At 54.4% G+C, this 19,077-nt stretch overlaps 1 protein-coding gene across 2 annotated transcripts in view; it reads left to right on the forward strand.

The window, feature by feature from the left end:
* Nucleotides 1-4,135, forward strand: part of COPS9 (COP9 signalosome subunit 9) — a 4,442-nt gene extending 307 nt beyond the window's left edge. Inside the window, exons 2-4 of one of the 2 annotated variants that reach the window (XM_029933516.1) lie at nt 1,677-1,749; nt 3,405-3,545; nt 3,642-3,778. In XM_029933516.1, coding sequence (XP_029789376.1) covers nt 1,677-1,749; nt 3,405-3,499 — 168 coding nt within the window. In that variant the 3' untranslated portion in view covers nt 3,500-3,545; nt 3,642-3,778. Of the gene's footprint in view, nt 1-1,676; nt 1,750-3,404; nt 3,546-3,641; nt 3,779-3,921 lie in introns of those variants that run through there. The other variant, XM_029933517.1, reaches the window with a different exon arrangement.
* Nucleotides 4,136-19,077: the final 14,942 nt, after the last annotated feature.

Below are 19,077 nucleotides of genomic sequence, written 5' to 3' on the forward strand. Positions count from 1 at the left end.
GCCTGCGGCCCCTCGGGGCGGGCGCTGGGCTGCGCTCGGTGCTGGGCTCCGGACCGCGCCGGCCGGCGCCGTGGGATCGTCTCTCCCGGAGGGGGCACGACTGCAGTGAGGCTGGGACGCGGCCGTCGGCCTAGGGAGCTGGGGAAGGCGCGTTTGGCACGTGTGCGCTCTGCACAGGGACCCTGTTCTCCGGCCGTCGTGCGGGGTTATGCAGGGGTCTTGCGTTTTTGTCTCGCCGCGTCCTGGCCACGGGGTGGTCTCGGCTGATGGTGGCGTTTGTGAGCTGGTAGCGCCACGGCCCATCTCGAAGTGTCCGGTCCAGCCCATCCGTGTCTGGGCGTGTTTCTCTTTCTCAAAGCTTAGGGGGACAGAGCCTGCGTCCGTGCGCCCTGAAATCACGGCCTGGCTGAGGCAGATTGCAGATGCTGAGTGGAATAGAGTCGGAGGTGCCCTGATGGAGGCTTTGGGGTGGCCCAGCTCAGGTTTAGGAGAGCAGCTGACCGTGGGCGAATGCCGACGGCCATGCTGGTTTTGGCTAAATAGTCGGGGTGCAGGAGCGGAGTCCCGGGGGTTTGAGGGAAGGGCAAGCCTTGTAGTTTAACCGCAGACTGTAAGGTGCCTGGGGTGGGGGGGGCGGATTGCGGCTGCAGAAGGTGGCCCGTAGCTGTGCTAGGACTGGTGGGCTCTCTGCGCCCCACGCCTGAGGCACTGCCACCAAATCCCGGCTTCTCAGTCCTTTGTTAAAGGCCCTGCCTTGGGCGGGTGGCCTCACTGGTGGGTTTGCCGTGGGGGGGTGTAGGCTCCGATCTGCTTCATGGCAGGTCACTCTGGAGAGTTTGGGGATCGGGTTTGGAGGTGGGAGGGTGGAAAGCGAGCCCTGAGGAGGCTCTGAACGAAGGCCACGCCTGTAGGTGGGGGTCGGACACACTCAGCCTGTCTTCGGTGGGATCTGCAGGGCTTACCTGGCCGCGGGGAGAGAGGAGGGAATCCTGGGCTTTTCTCCGGGTTTGAGTTTGCGTTACTGAGAACAGCAATGAAGAGGAGGGTGGGGGCTGCTCAGTACTCAGGAGCCAGGAGGAGGTGGGGCAGACAGCCTGGGAACTCGGGGGTCGCAGCGGGGACCTGTGGGTGGAGGCCTGTGCTCTGACCTCACAGACACCCCGAATCCTGGGTGCGGCAGATTGCCCGCCTTTGGCCGTGGCACGATTTTCCTGCCACCAGAGGTTGTGGCAGTGGGAGGTCCTGTGACAGCACCCACAGAGCCCCCGGTGAGCAGGCCATTTCCAGAAGAAGCAGGGGGCGGTCCAGAGCGGAGAACTCGGCAGGCACAGTTTTGCACGTTTCGGGCCTGGCTTCTGTGGCAACATCTCATAGGGAATGCGAACTTCTGCTCTAGGCCTACAGAGTGGTGGGGTTCAGGGCGTTGGGGGCGTGGGGGGTTCAGGGCGACAGCAGGATTCTGTTTCAAAGGCCAGAGGAATCAAGGAATGTAAGACCCTAGGCGACCTTCAAAATAATTCCCTGGAATGCCGCCTCTCCCACCCACTTCCTCTGCCTGGAACTAAATTTTGTCTCCCACCTGGGCACCTTTCCCTCCCTCACCTTCCCCTGCCCTGCAGGGGCGTCAGTTCACTTGGAAAACCCACACTGACACAGCCTCACCTTTCCCTTCCCAGGCTGGAGGCAGCACCGGGCTCCTGATGGACTTGGCAGCCAATGAAAAGGCAGTTCACGCTGACTTTTTCAACGGTAAGGACACAGGGATGGGGGTCCCGGTCCTCATCCGAGTGTCTGTTGTGAGTGTGACAAGTAGGATGCTTTGTGACGTGGGCAGTGGGGCGGAGGACAGGAGAGCCCGCCGAGTGCGGATCTCAGGTGCAGAGTGGTTTGTGAGGTGACCGCACGGCCGCCAGCCTCGTCCTTCAGGAGGACGCTTAGGGTAAAGTTGCCCCCCTTCTTTATTCCAGTAGTTGAACTTGGTCGTGGCTGTGGGAACCCCGTCCTGCCTCCCCGTGTGGGCTGCGTCCTGACCGCTGGTCTCCTCTCTTTTCCTTTCCTGTGCCCCCGGGACCTGGTCCCTCGGCTCCAGCCCGCTCACCCCGCCCTGGCCTCCGAGGGCAGGACTCACTGGGATTTAAGACTTTAGTGCCAGGACCAGGCACGTGGATGGCAAGCGGGGTGAAAGCAGTGTATGTGCTGCCGGGGGTGTGTCTCTACCCGGGTCCACCTAAGGCTGCTCCCGCAGAACGTGCCGGTTCTCGCTGCGGGCTCACGGGCTCACGGCAGAGCAGAAACACCGGGCGTCTACCCGGGGGCCAGGCGCTCGTCTCTCTTCGTCACCCTCCTTTCGTCCGGGCGCCCGCTGCTCCAGAGGACTTCTGTCTCTGGTTGGTGGCAGCTGGGACGCGACCTGGCCACACTGGTTTGATGCACCAGCACCCCCCGCCCCCCGCAGTTGTCCGAGTCTGTGGTGTTTCATCTGGCGTCTTTTTAGCAAGTTGTCTAAGAAGAGAAACCAGCCTGTTTAATTAGGTCCGTCTTCCCGGGGAGCCGGGCCGCCCGCCCACAGCCAAGAGGCCTGGATGGCGTCTCTCTAGCTTTCTAGAGCACCATGTGCAAGCCCTGGCTCCTGGGGGGACCTCCGGGGCCCTCACCCCAGGCAGGGCAGGGCGGGGTGACCCCTGACGCCTCCCGGCCCGCTCCCTTGGGGGATGACCTCCTTCAAGGTCCCACGCGTCTTGTGGGTTGGCAGACAGTTGGCTGTGTTCTAGTGTTCAAGTTCACGTGCCTTCTGAAAGTAGCCCGTTCACTCTGCCAAGGTTGTCTGGGAGGGGCCTGGGCTGCTCCTCGGGGGCAGGGCAGTGCGGGCCTCCTCCACTGCGTCAGGGCTGGAAGGGAAGGGGCACAGAAGGGCTCGGCGCGGCATTGGCCTGCTCCCGACCGCTCGCGAGGTGCTCGCTGCCCCTCGGGTTGTGACGGTCCCCACTGTGCCGCGAGTGTTTGCCTGGCGTTTCTTCTTGGCTCTTCTCGCTGCTGGAGCAGAGGCTCTGCCCTCTTGCCCCCTGGGCTCTGGGCTTCAGACCGTGAACAGAGGAGTGTTAGACACACTGGGACAGTTGTCACGAGAGCCCTGGCAGAAGCGGTGGCATTGCTTCTGAGAACACATCACAGGGCGGTGTCCTTGGGGAGGACACACCAGCAGAGGTTGGACTGTGTGATGAGTTAGCTAGGGCTGGGGACAAAGTGCTCAGTGCTGTAGGACCACGGGCCAGCCCAGCCGTGGCGGGAGCGCTCACGTCTGTGTGGTGGGCGCACAGCCGAGCGGGAGGTCTCTGGGATGGCACCTGCCTGTGACAGCCTGGATGCGCAGACGTCACCGGGGCCTTCCACTCACCTCTTTGTAGCTCACTGTTTACCCTGCACCGTTTGGAACGCCCAGGACCGCCGGGGCTCTTCGATGTCCCCTCCCCGCAGTGGCCACACAGCGTGCTCCTGGTAGTGGGCAGGGCTGCGTGGACACATAGACTGTGACTGCCACCTCGCAGGTAGGGCGCTGTGGGTTTGTAGCGTTTCGTTCGGTAGGAAGGGCTCAGACTGTTTTTCAAGACTCCCTTCGAGACAGCCATTCTTGCATGGCTCAGTTCTTCTAGCACCTTCCTCCCGCCTGCCCCGGCCCCCCCCTCGCGGTGGGGTCTTCTGCCAGCCGCACCGCCTCACCTCCGCCTGCGTTCTCGTAAGATGGTCGCCGACACCGAAGATTAAAGATGTGTTCCAGACCCGGGGACTGCCTGACCTCGGGTAAAACGGCCCGTCCCGGAGCCCCTTCCCCGTGACGAGCGACTGTGCGATTCATCTTGACGTTGTTTTCTCCTTGTTGACCTCACGTGCCCCGTTACCGTGTGGTTTTATTCGTTTATGTAGATTTTGAAGATCTCTTTGACGATGACGACATCCAGTGAGGCGCCGACCCGCAGCGCGTGCGGCCGAGGCCGGTCTCAGGCTCTGACGAGCTGGCGGACGTCACTTGCCGTCAGGCCGTGGCTGACCGAGGAACACGAGGACGCTGTGACCATCTGCTCGCTGGAGTGCGGCCGCCCTCTGTCCGTCGATTAAAACAAAAGAGCTGCTGTCAGTGGCCGGGTAATCTTAGTTTTTGCATTTTGAGCGAATGTTACTCCCTGGAAGTCTCTGCGAGTGAGCGTGTGGGTGCGGGGGTGCGCTGGCTGGTGCAGGGGTGCGTTGGCGAGCCGAGTGACACACGCTCATCAGCTCAGGGACACGCGGTGCGCTTTCTCTCTCTGTCTCTAAGGGAGCGTAACATCTAAGGGGAAAAAGCGTTTTTTAACTTTCTCTTTGGGGCACCACGCAACAGACAACGTCTGTAAAAATTAAGATTCCTGTTTCAGCGAAGACTGTTTCCTGGACAGGGGACGGCCCGGCCTCAGGACTGAGCGGTCCCCGTACTGTAGTCAAGCAGGGCCCCTTAGAGGGTCAGCACACGCCACCTCCATCTGCTGAGCTCGCTGGACGGCGCCACCCGCCAGTCTGTCTGTGCGTGAGGTGCCCGCTCTGACCCCGCCTCTGGTCTGTGAGTGCGGGGACCCCTGAGAGGGTGCCACAGACCCGCCGTCGGGACGCTTCCCGGGCCAAGAGGGCAGCACTGTCACAGCCCTGTGTCCCCGCGGTGGGGACAGACGTCTGTTTGTGAGACGCCTCGGGAAGGGGCCGTCCCCGTGTGGACACAGGGCGACAGCTTCCCCGCAGGTGGGCCCTGCGCTGTCTGCTCCAGCGGCTCTCCCACCCTGTGCCCTGTGGTCACCTCGAGCCCTTGCCACCTTCTCGCTGTCTCCTTGACACCTTCTGTGGGAAGCAGCCAGGCACCTGGGTGAATTCTTCAGTGATCCTCATCCGCCCAGGTCACAGGAGCCCCGCGGGGCTTGTCCCCACACAGTCAGGGCCATGGCTCAGACCCACAGCAGCCCTGCATAGGCCCCTGGGTCGCCAGTCACCGAGGAGCTGCGGGCACTGCCCAACCAACCCGCTCCCTTTGGGCCTCGTTACTCATGGGCACGCAAGGCGCCCGGTCCCCGAGGTGCCGCCTGGTTCACGGGTCTCTACTCTTCGGCAGGAAGGAGAGGCCGACACCACGGGCCCCAGCGAGGGGCGGTGGGGCGCTTCTGCCAGGGGACCCCACGAGGCTGGTCTAACCCGAGCAGCGCTGCGCGTGGTTTGCACACGGCCAGGCCTGTCTGGGCATCGAAGCTGTGGTCCAGCCACCTCCCCTCCCAGAAGCTTCGCGGGCTCCCTTGTGCCGTGAGGCTGAGGCAGCACCTGCACCTTCCCCCTCCCTTGCTGCGCCTGGGCCCCTGGGCCCCTGGGGATCGCGGACACCCCGCGGAGGCACACGGCAACTTCTGCTCCTCCCTGTACCTGTGCTCCCTCCTCTGGCCAGACGTGCCGCTGTCAGCAGTCATACGTTCCTTTCGATGGTGACGATCTCTGCAGCGTGTAGAAAGCCCTCTGCGTGGCCACGCGGGTGACTGCAGGCCCAGCTGCCGGCAGGTTGTGGAGCGTCGGGGGTGGCGCAGCCCGGCTGGAGCGGCTGCCTGGAGGACTGGGGGCGGAGGAGTCTTCTGGGAGCTCGGAGCAGACTCCTCAGCGAGAAGGGCAGGATGCTAGAGCCTCTGGGGGCGGGAGCAGGCCTTTGTCGCCCGCTGGAAGGGGGGGTGGGGCCTCGGGGATCCCCCGGGCTGGGCCACCTCCCGCCTTTCTCTGACCTCCGGCTGCTCTGGCCAGGCCTGGGCTACTGGTCCTGTACTACTGGTCCCACGTCACCCTTCTGGGGTTGTGTCCCTGAGAAGGCCTCTGATTGGCCCTCCGTCCGTCCTGCCCCCTGGCCTGTCAGTGGCGGCCAGGCTTCCTTGGTGAAAGGAGCTGCAGCACCCCGCAGACCCTTGGGGTTGGGGGAGCGCCTTTCTACGACACGGGGAGGGCCTCCAAGGGAAGCCCACTGCTTGGGGGCTGAGATGGGGTCTTCAGAGAACATTCTGTTAACTTTTTGGGGACCCTTGGGTCCTGAGCTCTCTGGTTCTTGGACATGAGAACACTAGTGGGCAGGGGGGGAGGGGGCGACCCCTGTCCACACCTTGTGGCCAGCCGCAGAGGTGTGGGGCTCGGGGCAGGTGCAGAGCAGCGTCCGCCTGCCCAGCTATTTGCGGACTTCGGTCAGGGTCCCTGAAGGAGCCCCTCCTTACCCTGCCCTCCGCCTTTCCCTCCTGGCCTCCTGCCGGCCTTCAGTCCTTGGAGCAGGGGCCTGCTGGGGGCCTTTGTCAGGATTCTGAGCAGCTGGGCCAGGCCTGCTTCCAAAACAAGTCCTGCTTTTTAAAAAGCAGCCTTAGTGATTTTGGAACGCTTCCTGCTGTGAGCTCTGTCGGGCCGGGATGAGAGAGTGCTGAGGTGGGGAGTGCTGGGACCACAGCCCTTTGTTTCTCAGAAGGCTGAGGACGGGCCCTGGGGAGGGCCTTTCGGACCCCAGGAGTCCCAGGAGTGAGGCCTCATCCCAGGGTGGAGACCACTGGACCCCACACCCTCCGCCTCACCCCCCGGGGCGCGGCGCCCAAGGACAGCCCGCAGCTCCCCCACCCGCGCCTCAGGCCTGCTCCTCACACGCCCCCTCCTCCGGCATCAGCGCCGCCTCAGCCACGGGTGCTTGTGCTGTGTGAACAGTCGTCACGGATCCTAAGTGTGGCTCTGATGACTTCTGTCACTGCTGTGTGATTCTGGGGGGGTGGTGACAGGTACCCTGTGGTCAAGTATGATTATCCCTGGGGGGGAGGGGGGCAGTCACCTGACCTGCAGGTTGACAGACCAGAGGGACAGCCTGTCCCTGGTCCCTGTAATCAAGCAGTGTCTGCCACACAGTAGGTGTCCAACAAATGTCTGCTAAACGTAAACAAATGGCATCAGGTCTCCGTGGTGGCTGCACCGGTTGGCATCCCCAGCTGTGCCCCAGGCTCCCTGTCCACGTCGTCTCGGGCACCTGTTTCTTTCCGAGTCCAGCTGTTCTGGCAGGCGGGAGCAGTGTCTCGACGCCGTTTAGGTGTAGACTGCCCTGGTGACGAGTGGTGTCCAGCACCTTTCCATGTGTCTCTTGGCTTCCTGAGCATTTTTGGACCAATGTCTGCGCATTCTTCAATCGTATTGTTGGGATTTTTAGTGTTGAGTTGCATGAGTTCTTTACATATTTTGGATATTAATCCTATTTGCAAATACCTCCCCCATCCAGCAGGCCGTCCTTGTCATTTTGTTGACTGTGTCCTCCACCGTGCAAGCGCTTTTTATTTTGATGTCGTCAGCGGTAGTTTATTTCCACTTACTTCCTTTGCCTCAGGGGACACGTCTAGAGGAAGTCGCCCCATCTGACGTTGGCGAGGTCACTGCCTGTGCTCTCCTCCAGGAGTTGTATGGTTTCACGCCTCACGTGTAGTCTTTCATCCACTTTGAGTTTAGTTTTGTGGGTAACGGAAGAAAGTGGTCCAATGTCAGTCTTCTGCGCGCTGCTGCCTGGTTTTCCCAGCGCCGCTGGGTGAAGAGACGCTCTCCTTGTCATTGCACGTTCTTTCCTCCTCCGTCAGAGGCTGACCGGCCGCGTGAACGAGGCTTTCCTTCTGGGCTGTCCCTCTTCCGTCCCACCGAGCTGCCCCCTGCTGTTCCCTCGCTGCTGCTTCGTGGTGTGTCTTGGCGTCAGGGATTGCGGTGCCTCTGGCTTTGTTCTTCTTTTCCAAGATCGCTTTGGCGGTTTGGGTGCTTGTGGCTCAGTACAAAGCTTCGTAATTCTGTTCTAGTTCTGTGAGAAGTGACCCGGTGATTCCACTACTGGGTATTTACCCAAAGAACATGAAAACACTAACTAGAAATGACACACTGCTGGGTGTTTATTACAGCGTCATTACAGTGTGGGGATGCGGAAGCAGCCAGGTGCTCATCAGTAGATGAGTGGATGAAAGTGTGTGTGTGTGTGTGTGTGTGTGTGTGTGTGTGTGTGTGTGTGTGAGAGAGAGAGTGTGTGTGTGTGTGTGTGAGAGAGAGAGTGTGTGTGTGTGTGAGAGAGAGTGTGTGTGTGTGTGTGTGAGAGAGAGAGTGTGTGTGTGTGTGTGTCTGTCACCCATAAAAAGGATGAGACCTCACCATTTGTGACACCACGCGCGGGCGTAGTGTGTGTCCCGCCGAGGGAAGCAGGTCAGAGACACCGTATGGCCTCACGTGTATGTGGAATCTGAACAAAAACGAACCAAAAGCAGGAGGAGACCCGGAAATGCAGAGAACACACTTGGGGGTGGACCGATGGGTGCCAGGGAGGGGGGGAGGGGTGAGTGAGCCACAGGATGGAAGGCCCGGCTTGGGGACACAGCCGGTGGCGCTGAATGAGCGTCATGCAGTGACAGCCAGAGCTACGCTTGTAGTCACTGTTGTGGCCCGAGGGAAATGTGACGTCACGTGCCGACTACATTCAAGTAAGAGAAAACGAAATAAACAACTGTGTCTGGTGTGCAAGGGACTTTGAAACTACGCTGGGTCCTGCTGCAGCGGGAGAGAGGCAGCCTGGAAGGTTCTGAGCTGTGTCCACACTGCAGCTCCTCCCGGGCTTCCAGCGCCCCTCAGGGTAGGGGCACAGCTACGGGCAGCTCGGATGGGGGAGGGGGGCTGGCACTGGCGCTGCAGGACCCGGATCTCCATCTGTCTTCAAGTCACACCCGGAAGACAGAGGCTGCCCTGGGAGACCCCTGACCCAGAGTCCCCGGAGGCGGGACAGCCCCTCACCCCCAGCAGTGCCCAGGCTGCGCTGACCCTGAGAGGGCCGAGGCCTCTAGGGCCTGGGCAAGACTGCAGGCCGTGTATTCCTGGAGCTGGGTGCACGCTGCGCATTGCAGGGAGCTCCCCGTTCCTGCCCCGGGGAGCAGGCCCTGTGGGGCTCCCAGCTGCCCACTCCCATCCCCGCGAGGAGAGAGGACAGACCCCACTGTCAGTGGGGCCCCGGACCTGAGCTGCAAGGCCCCGTGGACGCGGAAGGCGGGGAGCAGCTCAGGCCGACGGTGAGATTCGAGACAGAGGAGACAGGGCCTTGGGCTGGAGGGACAAGCAGCCGAGCAGCTGTGCAGATGGGCAGCCGCGGGTCTCCCAGGCCGGAGGATTCCCAGGAGATGGGGTCCTCTCCCCAGCCGCACGGCACTCCTGTACGGGGTCCTGGGGCACTGTGGGGTCAGAGCACTTGCAGGGAGGGATGGCCCCTGGGGGACAGAGAGCCAGGAGGCGGAGAGGGGCAGATGGACGCACGGGGCGGTGGTCGCCAGGTGTCTGGAGCTGCTTCTCCCCTGGTGGTGCCAGGACAGCCCACTCCCCCCACCCCCGAGGCTGAGCCTGGGAAGGGGTGGGGTGCTGAGAGGTGACCGTGAGCAAGCTGCAGTCCCACCCGGAGCAGCCCCTGCGGCGCGGCCACCTGTGCTGCGAGCACCTAAGGGGTCACAGGAGGACCGCATCCCCCGCCCTCGGCTCCCTCCCCGAGCCCCATCTTCTGCGCCCCTGCTCCTCACACTAGGCCTGTATCCCCGCTCCCCAGAGATCACAGGGAGGCCAGGGGACAGGCGGTCACTTTGGAGGGCGTTACGGGAGCCCTGGGTCGCAGACGAAGGGCTGAAGTGTTCGTATTCGCCAGCGTAGGGCGCCCACACAAAGTGGCACGAGTGCACCCACGCGGAAGGAGACGATGGGCACGGACACCCAGCGCAGGTCACAGGAGGGCCGGTGGGGGGGTGGCAGCAAATCCTGAAAGGGGCCCCGAATCTCGAGAAGCTGCCAAGATGTCCGTTAAGACAACGGGACATCACTCACCACAGGGGCAGACATTTCACATATTTAGGGGCGCCTGGGGGGCCCAGTCGGTTAAGCGTCTGACATCCACTCGGGTCATGATCTCATGGTTCGTGGGTTCGAGCCCCGCGTCATGCTCTGTGCTGACAGCTCTGAGCCTGGAGCTGCTTAGGATTCTGTCTCCCTCTCTCTCTCCCCTTCCCCTGTTCTCTCTCTGCCCCTCCCCTGCTCTCCCTCTCTTTGCCCCTCTCCTGCCCCTGCTTGCTCTCTCTCTCTCTCTCAAAATAAATAAACTTAAAAAAGGAAGTCTCTTGGGCGGGGAGGCCGTGCTCCCGCAGGAGGGACTGGTGAGGGCCTGGCGGCCCTTCTGCGGGCAGTCTTTGGACGGGGTTACTGGTTTAGTCCTCTTTGGTTTCTTCTTCTTTTTACTTTTTCAACGTTAAATTTTGTTTTGGTGAGACTTAATTTATCCTGTCACTGGGAGGGCAGACTTCTGTCCCCAGCCGTGCGGCAGAGGTAAGTAAATGTTGAGAGAAGCTGGTGGAACGGCAGCTGGCACAGGAACACCACCAAACGTGCGGAGAGAACATTCCGGAACAGTTAGCTGTGTTGTTTTCTTAGCGTCTTGCTGCTGATCTTAAGGATCCCAGGAGATGCCATTCTTTGAAAGCCCGCTGTGAACAGAGCATTTATATTCTATCCTTAGGTCCCCGGGAGGTCCCAGAGGGGCTGGTGGTGCGCCATTTGCATGAATAAACTGAAGCACTCAGCCAGATGGCCCTTAGGGGACCGGAGGCCAGGAGGCTCAGGGCTTTGCCCTGGAGAAGCACAGCAAGGCATCCTTGCCTAGGGGACTCAGGCTCTGGGCTAGGTCTCCTGCTAAGGCGTGGGGCCTGGGGAAAACCTTCCCTGCCTCTGTTTCCCATCTCCACAGTGAGCATTACAGACACCCAGCTCAGAAAATTAGTAATTTCCACTTGGCAAAAGAAGCCAATAAGGAATAGACATTCAGGTTGCAGACTGAGGAGTATTACAGTCCATTGACTGGCAGGGCCCATATTCAGCATATATAAAGAGCTTCTACAAATCAACAGTAGAACAAGAACAACCTAATGAAAAGGTGGGCAAAAAACAGGAACAGAACATTTATAAGTGGCGGTATGCAAACGACCACGGGGCTCCGAGAAGATGTGCAGCCTCATCAGTCAGGGCGACGGAGATGGGATGTGATCTCACACTTCCCTGGGTGGCTGATGTCTAAAATCACAAATACAGACATCAGGGGTCCTCAGGGGCATGGGGCTTCCTCTGGAACCCGCCTGCTGGGGGGCTTGTAAGGTGTGCCGCTTCGGGGAGTGGCCTCGCAGTGCCTTAGAACCCTAAGCCAGCATGGGGGCGCCTGGGGGGCCCGGTTAAGCATCGGACTTCATTCAGCTCAGGTCATGATCTCAGGGTTCATGGGATTGAGCCCATGTTGGGCACTGTGCTGACAGCTCAGAGCCTGGAGCTGCTTCCGATTCTGTCTCCCTCTTTCTCTCTGCCCCTCCCCTGCTCATGCTCTGTCTCTCTCTGTCTCTCATAATAAATAAACGTTAAAAAAAAGTATTTAGCAGCCTAATTCGCAGGGGCCCGGGATCCTGAGCCAACCTCTGCCCAAGTGCGAACAGCAGGGGACCGCGCGCTCCGTGGTGAGAAGGGGTGCTGACAGAAAGGAGGCAGACACAGCCCCTGATGAGGACTCGGCTTATATGCAGTCCTGGTCCACGCAGAGCCCGGCCTGGGGGTCCCAGGGAGCGGGGACGGGGCTGAGCGGGAAGGATGAGTGAAATTCTGTGGCGATGGTTTTCTGTCTTGTCTGCAGGTGGTAGTTACAGGATCGCGCTTAACTGTCAATCCCAGAGGAGCAAACCTGGGTCAGAGCACTGGTTATGTCTCAGTTGCCCCTCATAATTTTTTTTTCCTTTTTTTAAAAAAATTTAAGTACAGCTGAGTCGACATATGGTGTAGTATTGTTTCCAGGAGCAGATTCGGTGATTCATCCCTCACGTATAGCACGCAGTGCTCATCCCAGCCAGTGCCCTCCTGAGTGCCCCCCCCACCTCCCTCCATCAATCCCCAGTTTGTTCTCTGTATTTAAGAGTCTGTTGGGGCGCCTGGGTGCCCAGTCCTTTGAGCGTCTGCTCTTGATTTCAGCTCAAGTCACGATCTCATGGCTCGTGAGTTCAAGCCCTGCATCAGGCTCTGCACTGTCAGCGTGCAGCCTGCTTGGGATTCTCTCTCCCTCTCTGTGCCCTCCCCCACGCGTGCACACGCACCTTCTCTCTCAAAATAAATAAATGAACTTTAAAAAAAATAGTCTCTCGTGGTTTTTTATCTTATTTTGTTTTTCCTTTCTTCCCTTATGTCCATCTCTTGTTTCTGAAATTCCACACATGAGTAAGATCATACGATGTTTGTCTTTCTCTGGCTGACTTCACTCAGCATAATGCCCTCTGGTTCCATCCACATGGTGGCAGATGGCAAGATTTCCTTCTTTTTGATGGCTGGGTAGTATTCCATTGTCTCTATGTACGCATTTTTTTGATGCAATTTTTTAAAGAAAAGTGTGCCGCTCTGTGTGCCCCTCTGTCCACGGCGGCCACTCTGTCCCGGCGGCCCCTCTGCCCCGATGGCCCCTCTGTCCCGGGGGCCCCTCTGCCCCGATGGCCCCTCTGTCCCGGCGGCCACGGCAAAGCACCACATGCTGACGCTTCAGTCACAGATTCATTTTCCCTACTGTGCAGGCAGCAAGGCCAAGACTGAGGTGTTGCCAGTGTGGTTTCTGCTGAGACGTGTCTCCTTGGCCGGTGGCCGTCTCCTGGCGTCCTCGTGTGGCCTCACCCCCGCGGGTGTCCAGTGCTTCCTCCTTTCCTGCCAGGACAGCAGGCCTGTTGGACGGAGGATGCCTTTTGGACCCCCGTAGCCCCGGCTGCCCCCACAAAGGCCCTGTCTGCAATGGGTCACATTGTGGGGCCTCCCCATGTGAACTCCGGGGGACACGACTCCGTTCACGACGGGCTTTAAAAGGAAAAAATAGCCATTCCTACTTTGCAGAGCGGCTGTAAGGATTAAAGAGTCGCTCAGAGCGCCACCGCTAAATGAGGGGGGCCGTCAGCACTCGGTGTTCTTCAGAAGGCCAAGTGGTTCTGCCCCAGCTCTCAGGGACTGCTGACCCGGAGCACGTGTGGGTCCTCGCTTGTCTGACAGAGATCCCGTGGCGGGAGGAGCAGGTGTATGGAGGTCACGCTGGGGGAGGGGGGTGCAGAGAGAAGCACGTGTACAGAGATCCCGTGGCGGGAGGAGCACTGCGTCGGCTAAAGGACTTGCCTCTGCCTACGCTTCTGCTCCGGGCGCCGCTTGCTGGCCAAGGCCATTGCCCTGGACTGCAGGCCACAGGGGGTGGTCGCCCAGGTACATCTGGGTCCAGCCATGTTCGCCTCACCCCTGGAAGCAAGATACAAGACACTTGTTAAATCCTAGAACTATGTTCTATGGAGACATGTGGAAATCAAGGGAAAAGGAAGAAGACAAATAGGCCTGTAATTTGCCCTGCCGCAGATGTCTGCATTCGGAGCCTGAAGAAGCAGCCACCCTTGTCTTGTCACAGGCAGCCCAAGATGGATTTCCAAGAGGTTATTTCTTTTTAAGCAACTTTGTTGCTATATAGTTTACAAGGCGCCCGTGTGACTTCTGTCACATTCAGGATGCAGGACGTGTCCATTATCCCCAACGCAAGAATTCCCTCTACTCCTTGTAGTCAACCCTCCACCTGCCACGTCTGACCTGCTTTCTGTGGACACAGCAAAGCCGTGCTGGGCCGGCGCCTCGCACAGACACGCTCATGCTCACGCCTCTAGCATAGTTTGCTGAGGGCACGGGGAGACCGAGCCATGTTGCTGGGTGCTCCGTAGTTCATTCTCCCTTATTCCCGACTCCTGTGCCACTGCGCGGATCTAGTCATTTCCTAGCCACTTCTCAATGGCAGACACTTGAATGGTGTTCAGGTTTTAGATACTATGAGGAAAGTTGGTATTGGCATTACGGGCAAGTCTTTTTGCAGACATATTTCCATTTGTCTTTATTAAATATTTAGGAGTAGAATTGTACGGTCATATCAGAACTGTATGTTTGGCTTTACAAGGATCTGGTGACTGCATCTTCAGGGGTGATGTGCAAGTTCCAGAGACTCCACGTGTCCTCCAGTATTTAATATGGTCAGACTTCTATTCATAGCTACTCAAGTGAGCGTGTAATAGTATCACGTGCTCTTATTTCTGTTTCCCTCCTGTCTGAGGATGTTGAATATCTTACTTGCTTATTGGCCTTTTGTGTCTCTTCTTTGGTGCAGTACCTATTAAAATGTTTGGGCCCCCTTTTTTGGAGGGTTCTTGTCTTATTATTTATTTCTGTGAGTTCTTTATATAGTTTGCACACAAGGCTACACGTCTTTTGCCAGATAGGTATGATAAAACATCCACCACCACCCCTCCCCCGCTGTGGCTTGCCCTTGCATTTTCTTAACAGTGTTTTCTGGAGGAGCAGAAGCTTTAAATTTTGATGGAGTCTATCTTTTTCTTTCCTTTTTCGGTCAGTATTTTGGGGTCTTGCAATCTTTGCCTACTGCAAGGTTGTGAAGATTTTCTTCTATGGTTTTTTTTTTCTCTAGAAATTATATAGTTTTACATGTATAATCCATTTCAAATTAATATTCATGCGAAGTAAAGGAAAGAGTTAAGGGGGTTCCTGGGTGGCTCAGTCAGTTAAGCATCCAACTTTGGCTCAGGTCATATCTCATGGTTCATGGGTTCGAGCCCCGCATCAGGTTCTGTGCTGATACCGCAGAGCCTGGAGCCTGCTTCAGATTCTGTGTTTCTCTCTCTGCCCCTCCCCTCCTCGTGCTCTGTCTCTTGGTGTCTCAAAAATAAATAAAACAAGAAAAAAAAATTAAAGCATTAAGGATCACTTTATATTTTCACATGGATATCTAGTTGGTCCAGCAATTGATAGAAATCAATTGAAAGTAGTGTCAAATAATCAGTCTATTTTGTCTTGATCACTGTTGCTTGTAGTAAGTCTTGAAGTTAGGCAGTATCAGCTCTCCAACTTTATTTTGCTTCTTTGATATTTTGTTGTCTCCTCTTAGTCTTTTACCTATCCATAGAAAATTTAGAGTCAGTTTGTTAATATCCACAAAATAACTTCCTGTGATTTTGATTGGGTTTGTATTGAATCTATACATCAAGTTGGAGAAAACTGCCATCTTGACAATATTGAGTCTTCCTATCCATGAACATGGATTATCCCTCTATCTAGTTCTCCTTTGTTTTCTTTCATCAGAATTTTGTAGGTTTCCTCATATATATTTTGTACATCTTTTGTTAGACATATGCTTGAGTATTTCATTTTTGGAGGTGGCAGTGTAAGCAGTGACAATGTAAACAGTATTTCGTTTTCTTTTTTTAATGTTTATTTTTCAGAGAGAGAGAATGAGAGACCAACAGAGAGAGAGAGAGAGAGAACAAGCAGGGGAGGGGCAGAGAGAGAGAGAGAGAGAGGGAGACACAGACTCCAAAGCAGGCTCCAGGCTCTGAGCTGTCAGCACAAAACCTGACACGGGGCTCAAACTCATTAACTGTGAGAAAATGACCCAAGCCGAAGTCACACACTTATCCGACTGAGCCACCCAGGTGCCCCAATCTATATTTTCAAGTGAGATTTTTATAGACAACATATAAATGGGTTTTGTGGTTTTTCATTCTGACAATCTGTATCATTTAATTGGTGCATTTAGACCATTGACATTCAAAGATAATCATTGACATGGTTGGATGAGTATCTACCATATTTGTTTTGTTTTTCCCCTTGTTCCATGTTCCTAATTTTGTCTCCCACTTTTTCTGCTTTTTGTGGTTTGAACTGAGCATGTTAATAGATTTCATTTTATCTTTTCTTAGCATAACAATTTTATTCATTTTTTAACTTTTTTTTTTAGTAGTTGCTCTAGAGTCTTCAGTGTATGTTTGCAACTAATGGAAGTTTGCTTTCACTCTACTGTTTCATAGGCACTGAATCCTGAAGACTTTTATAACAACGTAGGCCTACTTGCTCCTCCCATCTTCCATATCATTGCTGCCATTTAGTTCATTTACCTGCAAGTGAAAGAGCACGCCAACCTGGATGTGGGCATATAGATGCACAAAACTGAGTACTGTGTTGCTGTTATTATTTTGAAAAAATGTTTTGTTAGATCAGTTAAGAAACAGAAAAATAAAAATTTTTATTTTACCTTCTTTCTTTTTCAACAGTATTGGTCTACCAACAAAAGATTCCTTAAATCTTTGTCTGAAAAAGTCTTTATTTCTCCTCCCGCCCCCTTTTTTTTTAGAGAGATGGAGAGAGAGAACAGAGTGTGAGTGTGGCAGGGTCAGAGAGACAGAATCTGAAGCAGGCTCCAGGCTCTGGGCTGTCTGCAGCACAGGAACTCGGGAACTGAGAGGTCATGACCTGAGCCGAGGTTGGACCCTAAACCAACAAAGCCACCCAGGTGCCTCTCTCCTTCACGTTGGAAGACTGATTTCCCAGGGTACAGAATTCTAGGTTGGTGGGGTTTTCTCTCAACACTTTAAGTACTGTACTTCCTCTCTTCTTGCTTGCATGGTTTTTGAGAAGTTGGATGTAATTTGTTATCTTCACTTCTCCATAGATAAGGTGCTCTCTTTCCCCTCTGGCATCTATCAGGATTTTTATCTTTATATTTGATTCTGAATATATATGCTTAAGTATAGTTTTTTGCAGTTTTGTTTTTCCTTTGTTTTTCAGTATTTATTTTTTTTAGAATAGTTTACTGTCAAATTAGTTTCCATATAACACCCAGTGCTTCTCCCCACAAGTGCCCCCGACCATGACCATCACCCCCTTCTCCCCCTCCCCCTCCCCCTTCAGTCCCCCAGGTTCATTTTCAGTATTCAATAGTGTCTCATGATTTGTGACCCTCATTCTCCCCAGCTCTCTTTCCCCCTTCCCCTCCCTATGGTCCTCTGTTAGGTCTCTCCTGTTAGACCTATGAGTGCAAACATATGGTATCTGTCCTTCTCTGCCTGACTTATTTCACTTAGCATGACACCCTCGAGCTCCATCCACTTTGCTACAAATGGCCAGATTTCATTCTTCCTCATTGCCATGTAGTATTCAATTGTATAGATAAACCACATCTTCCTGAACCATTCATCAGGTGATGGACATTTAGGCTCTTTCCATGATTTGGCTATTGTAGAAAGTGCTGCTATGAACTTTGGGATACATGTGCTCCTATTCATCAGCACTTCTGTATCTCTTGGGTAAATCCCCAGCAGTGCTATTACTGGGTCATAGGGGAGTTCTATTGATAGTTTTTGAGGAACCTCCACAATGTTTTCCAGAGCAGCTGTATGAGTTTACATTCCCACCAACAGTGTAGGAGGGTGCCTGTTTCTCCACATTCTTGCCAGCATCTATAGTCTATTGATTTGTTCATTTTAGTGACTCTGACTGGTGTGAGGTGGTATCTCAGTGTGGTTTTGATTTGAATTTCCCTGATGATGAGTGACACTGAGCATCGTTTCATGTGCCTGATGGCCATCTGGATGTCCTCTTTGGAGAAGTGTCTGTTCATGTCTTCTTCCCATTTCTTCACTGGATTATTCATTTTTCAGGTGTGGAGTTTGCTCCATGTATATTTTGGATACTAGCCCTTTAACTGATATGCCATTTGCCACTATCTTTTCCCATTCTGTCGGTTGGCTGTTAGTTTTTTTTTTTATTGTGTCCTTTGCACTACAGAAGCTTTTTATCTTGATGAGGTCCCAGTAAACTCTGGTTTCTCCCAGATTGCATCTATCTTTCCAAATATCCTTCCAAAATAGAAATGGAAGGAAGACTACTGGACTCATTCTACGAAGCACATATCACTCTGATTCCTAAGCCAGGCAGAGACCCAACAAATAAAGAGAACTACAGCCCAATATCCTTAATGAATACAGATGCAAAAATACTCAACAAGATACTAGCAAATTGAATTCAACAGCATATAAAAAGTTTTATCCATTACAGTCAAGTGGGATTTATTCCTGGGTTACAAGGCTGGTTCAATATTCGCAAATTCATTAATGTGATACATCAAGTTAATAAAACAAAAGAAAAAACCCATATGATCCTGTCAATATATGCAGAAAAGCATTTGACAAAATACAACATCTCTTCTTAATAAAAACCTCGAGAAAGTCGGGATAGAAGGAACTTACTTAAACATCATAAAAGCCATTTACGAAAAGCCCACAGACAATGTTATCCTCAATGGGAAAAAACTGAGAGCTTTCCCTCTGAAATCAGGGACACGACAGGGATGTCCACTCTCACCATTGTTGTTTAACATAGAGATGGAAGTCCTAGCATCAGCAATCGGACAACAAATGGAAATAAAAGGCATCAGAATCGGCAAAGGAGAGGTCAGACTTTCACTTTTCGCAGATGACATGATACCCTACATGGAAAACCAGATCAACTCCACCAGAAGCCTTCTAGAACTGATCCATGAATTCAGTAAGGTTGCAGGGTAAAAGTCAATGTACAGAAATCAGTTGCATTTTTATACACCAAAAATGAAGCAACAGAAAGAGAAATCGGGAAACAGATCCCATTCACAATTGCACGAAAAACCATAAAATATCTAGGAATAAACCTGACTAAAGATGTAAAAGACCAGGGCGCCTGAGTGGCTCCGTCAGTTAAGTGTCCGGCCTCAGCTCAGGGCATGATCTCACAGTTCGTGGGTTTGAGCCCCACATCGGGCTCTGTGCTGACAGCTAGCTCAGAGCCTGGAGCTGCTTCAGATTCTGTGTCTCCCTCTCTCTCTGACCCTCGCCTGCTCACACTGTTTCTCTCTGTCTCTCAAAAATAAATAAATAAACATTAATAAAATATATGTAAAAGACCTATATGCTGAAAACTATAGAAGACTTATGAAGGAAGTTAAAGAAGTCACAAAAAAATGGAAAACATTCCGTGCTCATGGATCAGAAGAATAAATATTGTGAAAATGTCATTACTACCCAAAGCAATTTACACATTCAATGCAATCTCCATCAAAGTAGCACCAGCATTCTTCTCAAAGCTAGAACAAACTATCCTCAAATT

The sequence above is a fragment of the Suricata suricatta genome, chromosome 3 (genome assembly GCF_006229205.1).
Source record: "Suricata suricatta isolate VVHF042 chromosome 3, meerkat_22Aug2017_6uvM2_HiC, whole genome shotgun sequence".
NCBI lineage: Eukaryota > Metazoa > Chordata > Mammalia > Carnivora > Herpestidae > Suricata > Suricata suricatta.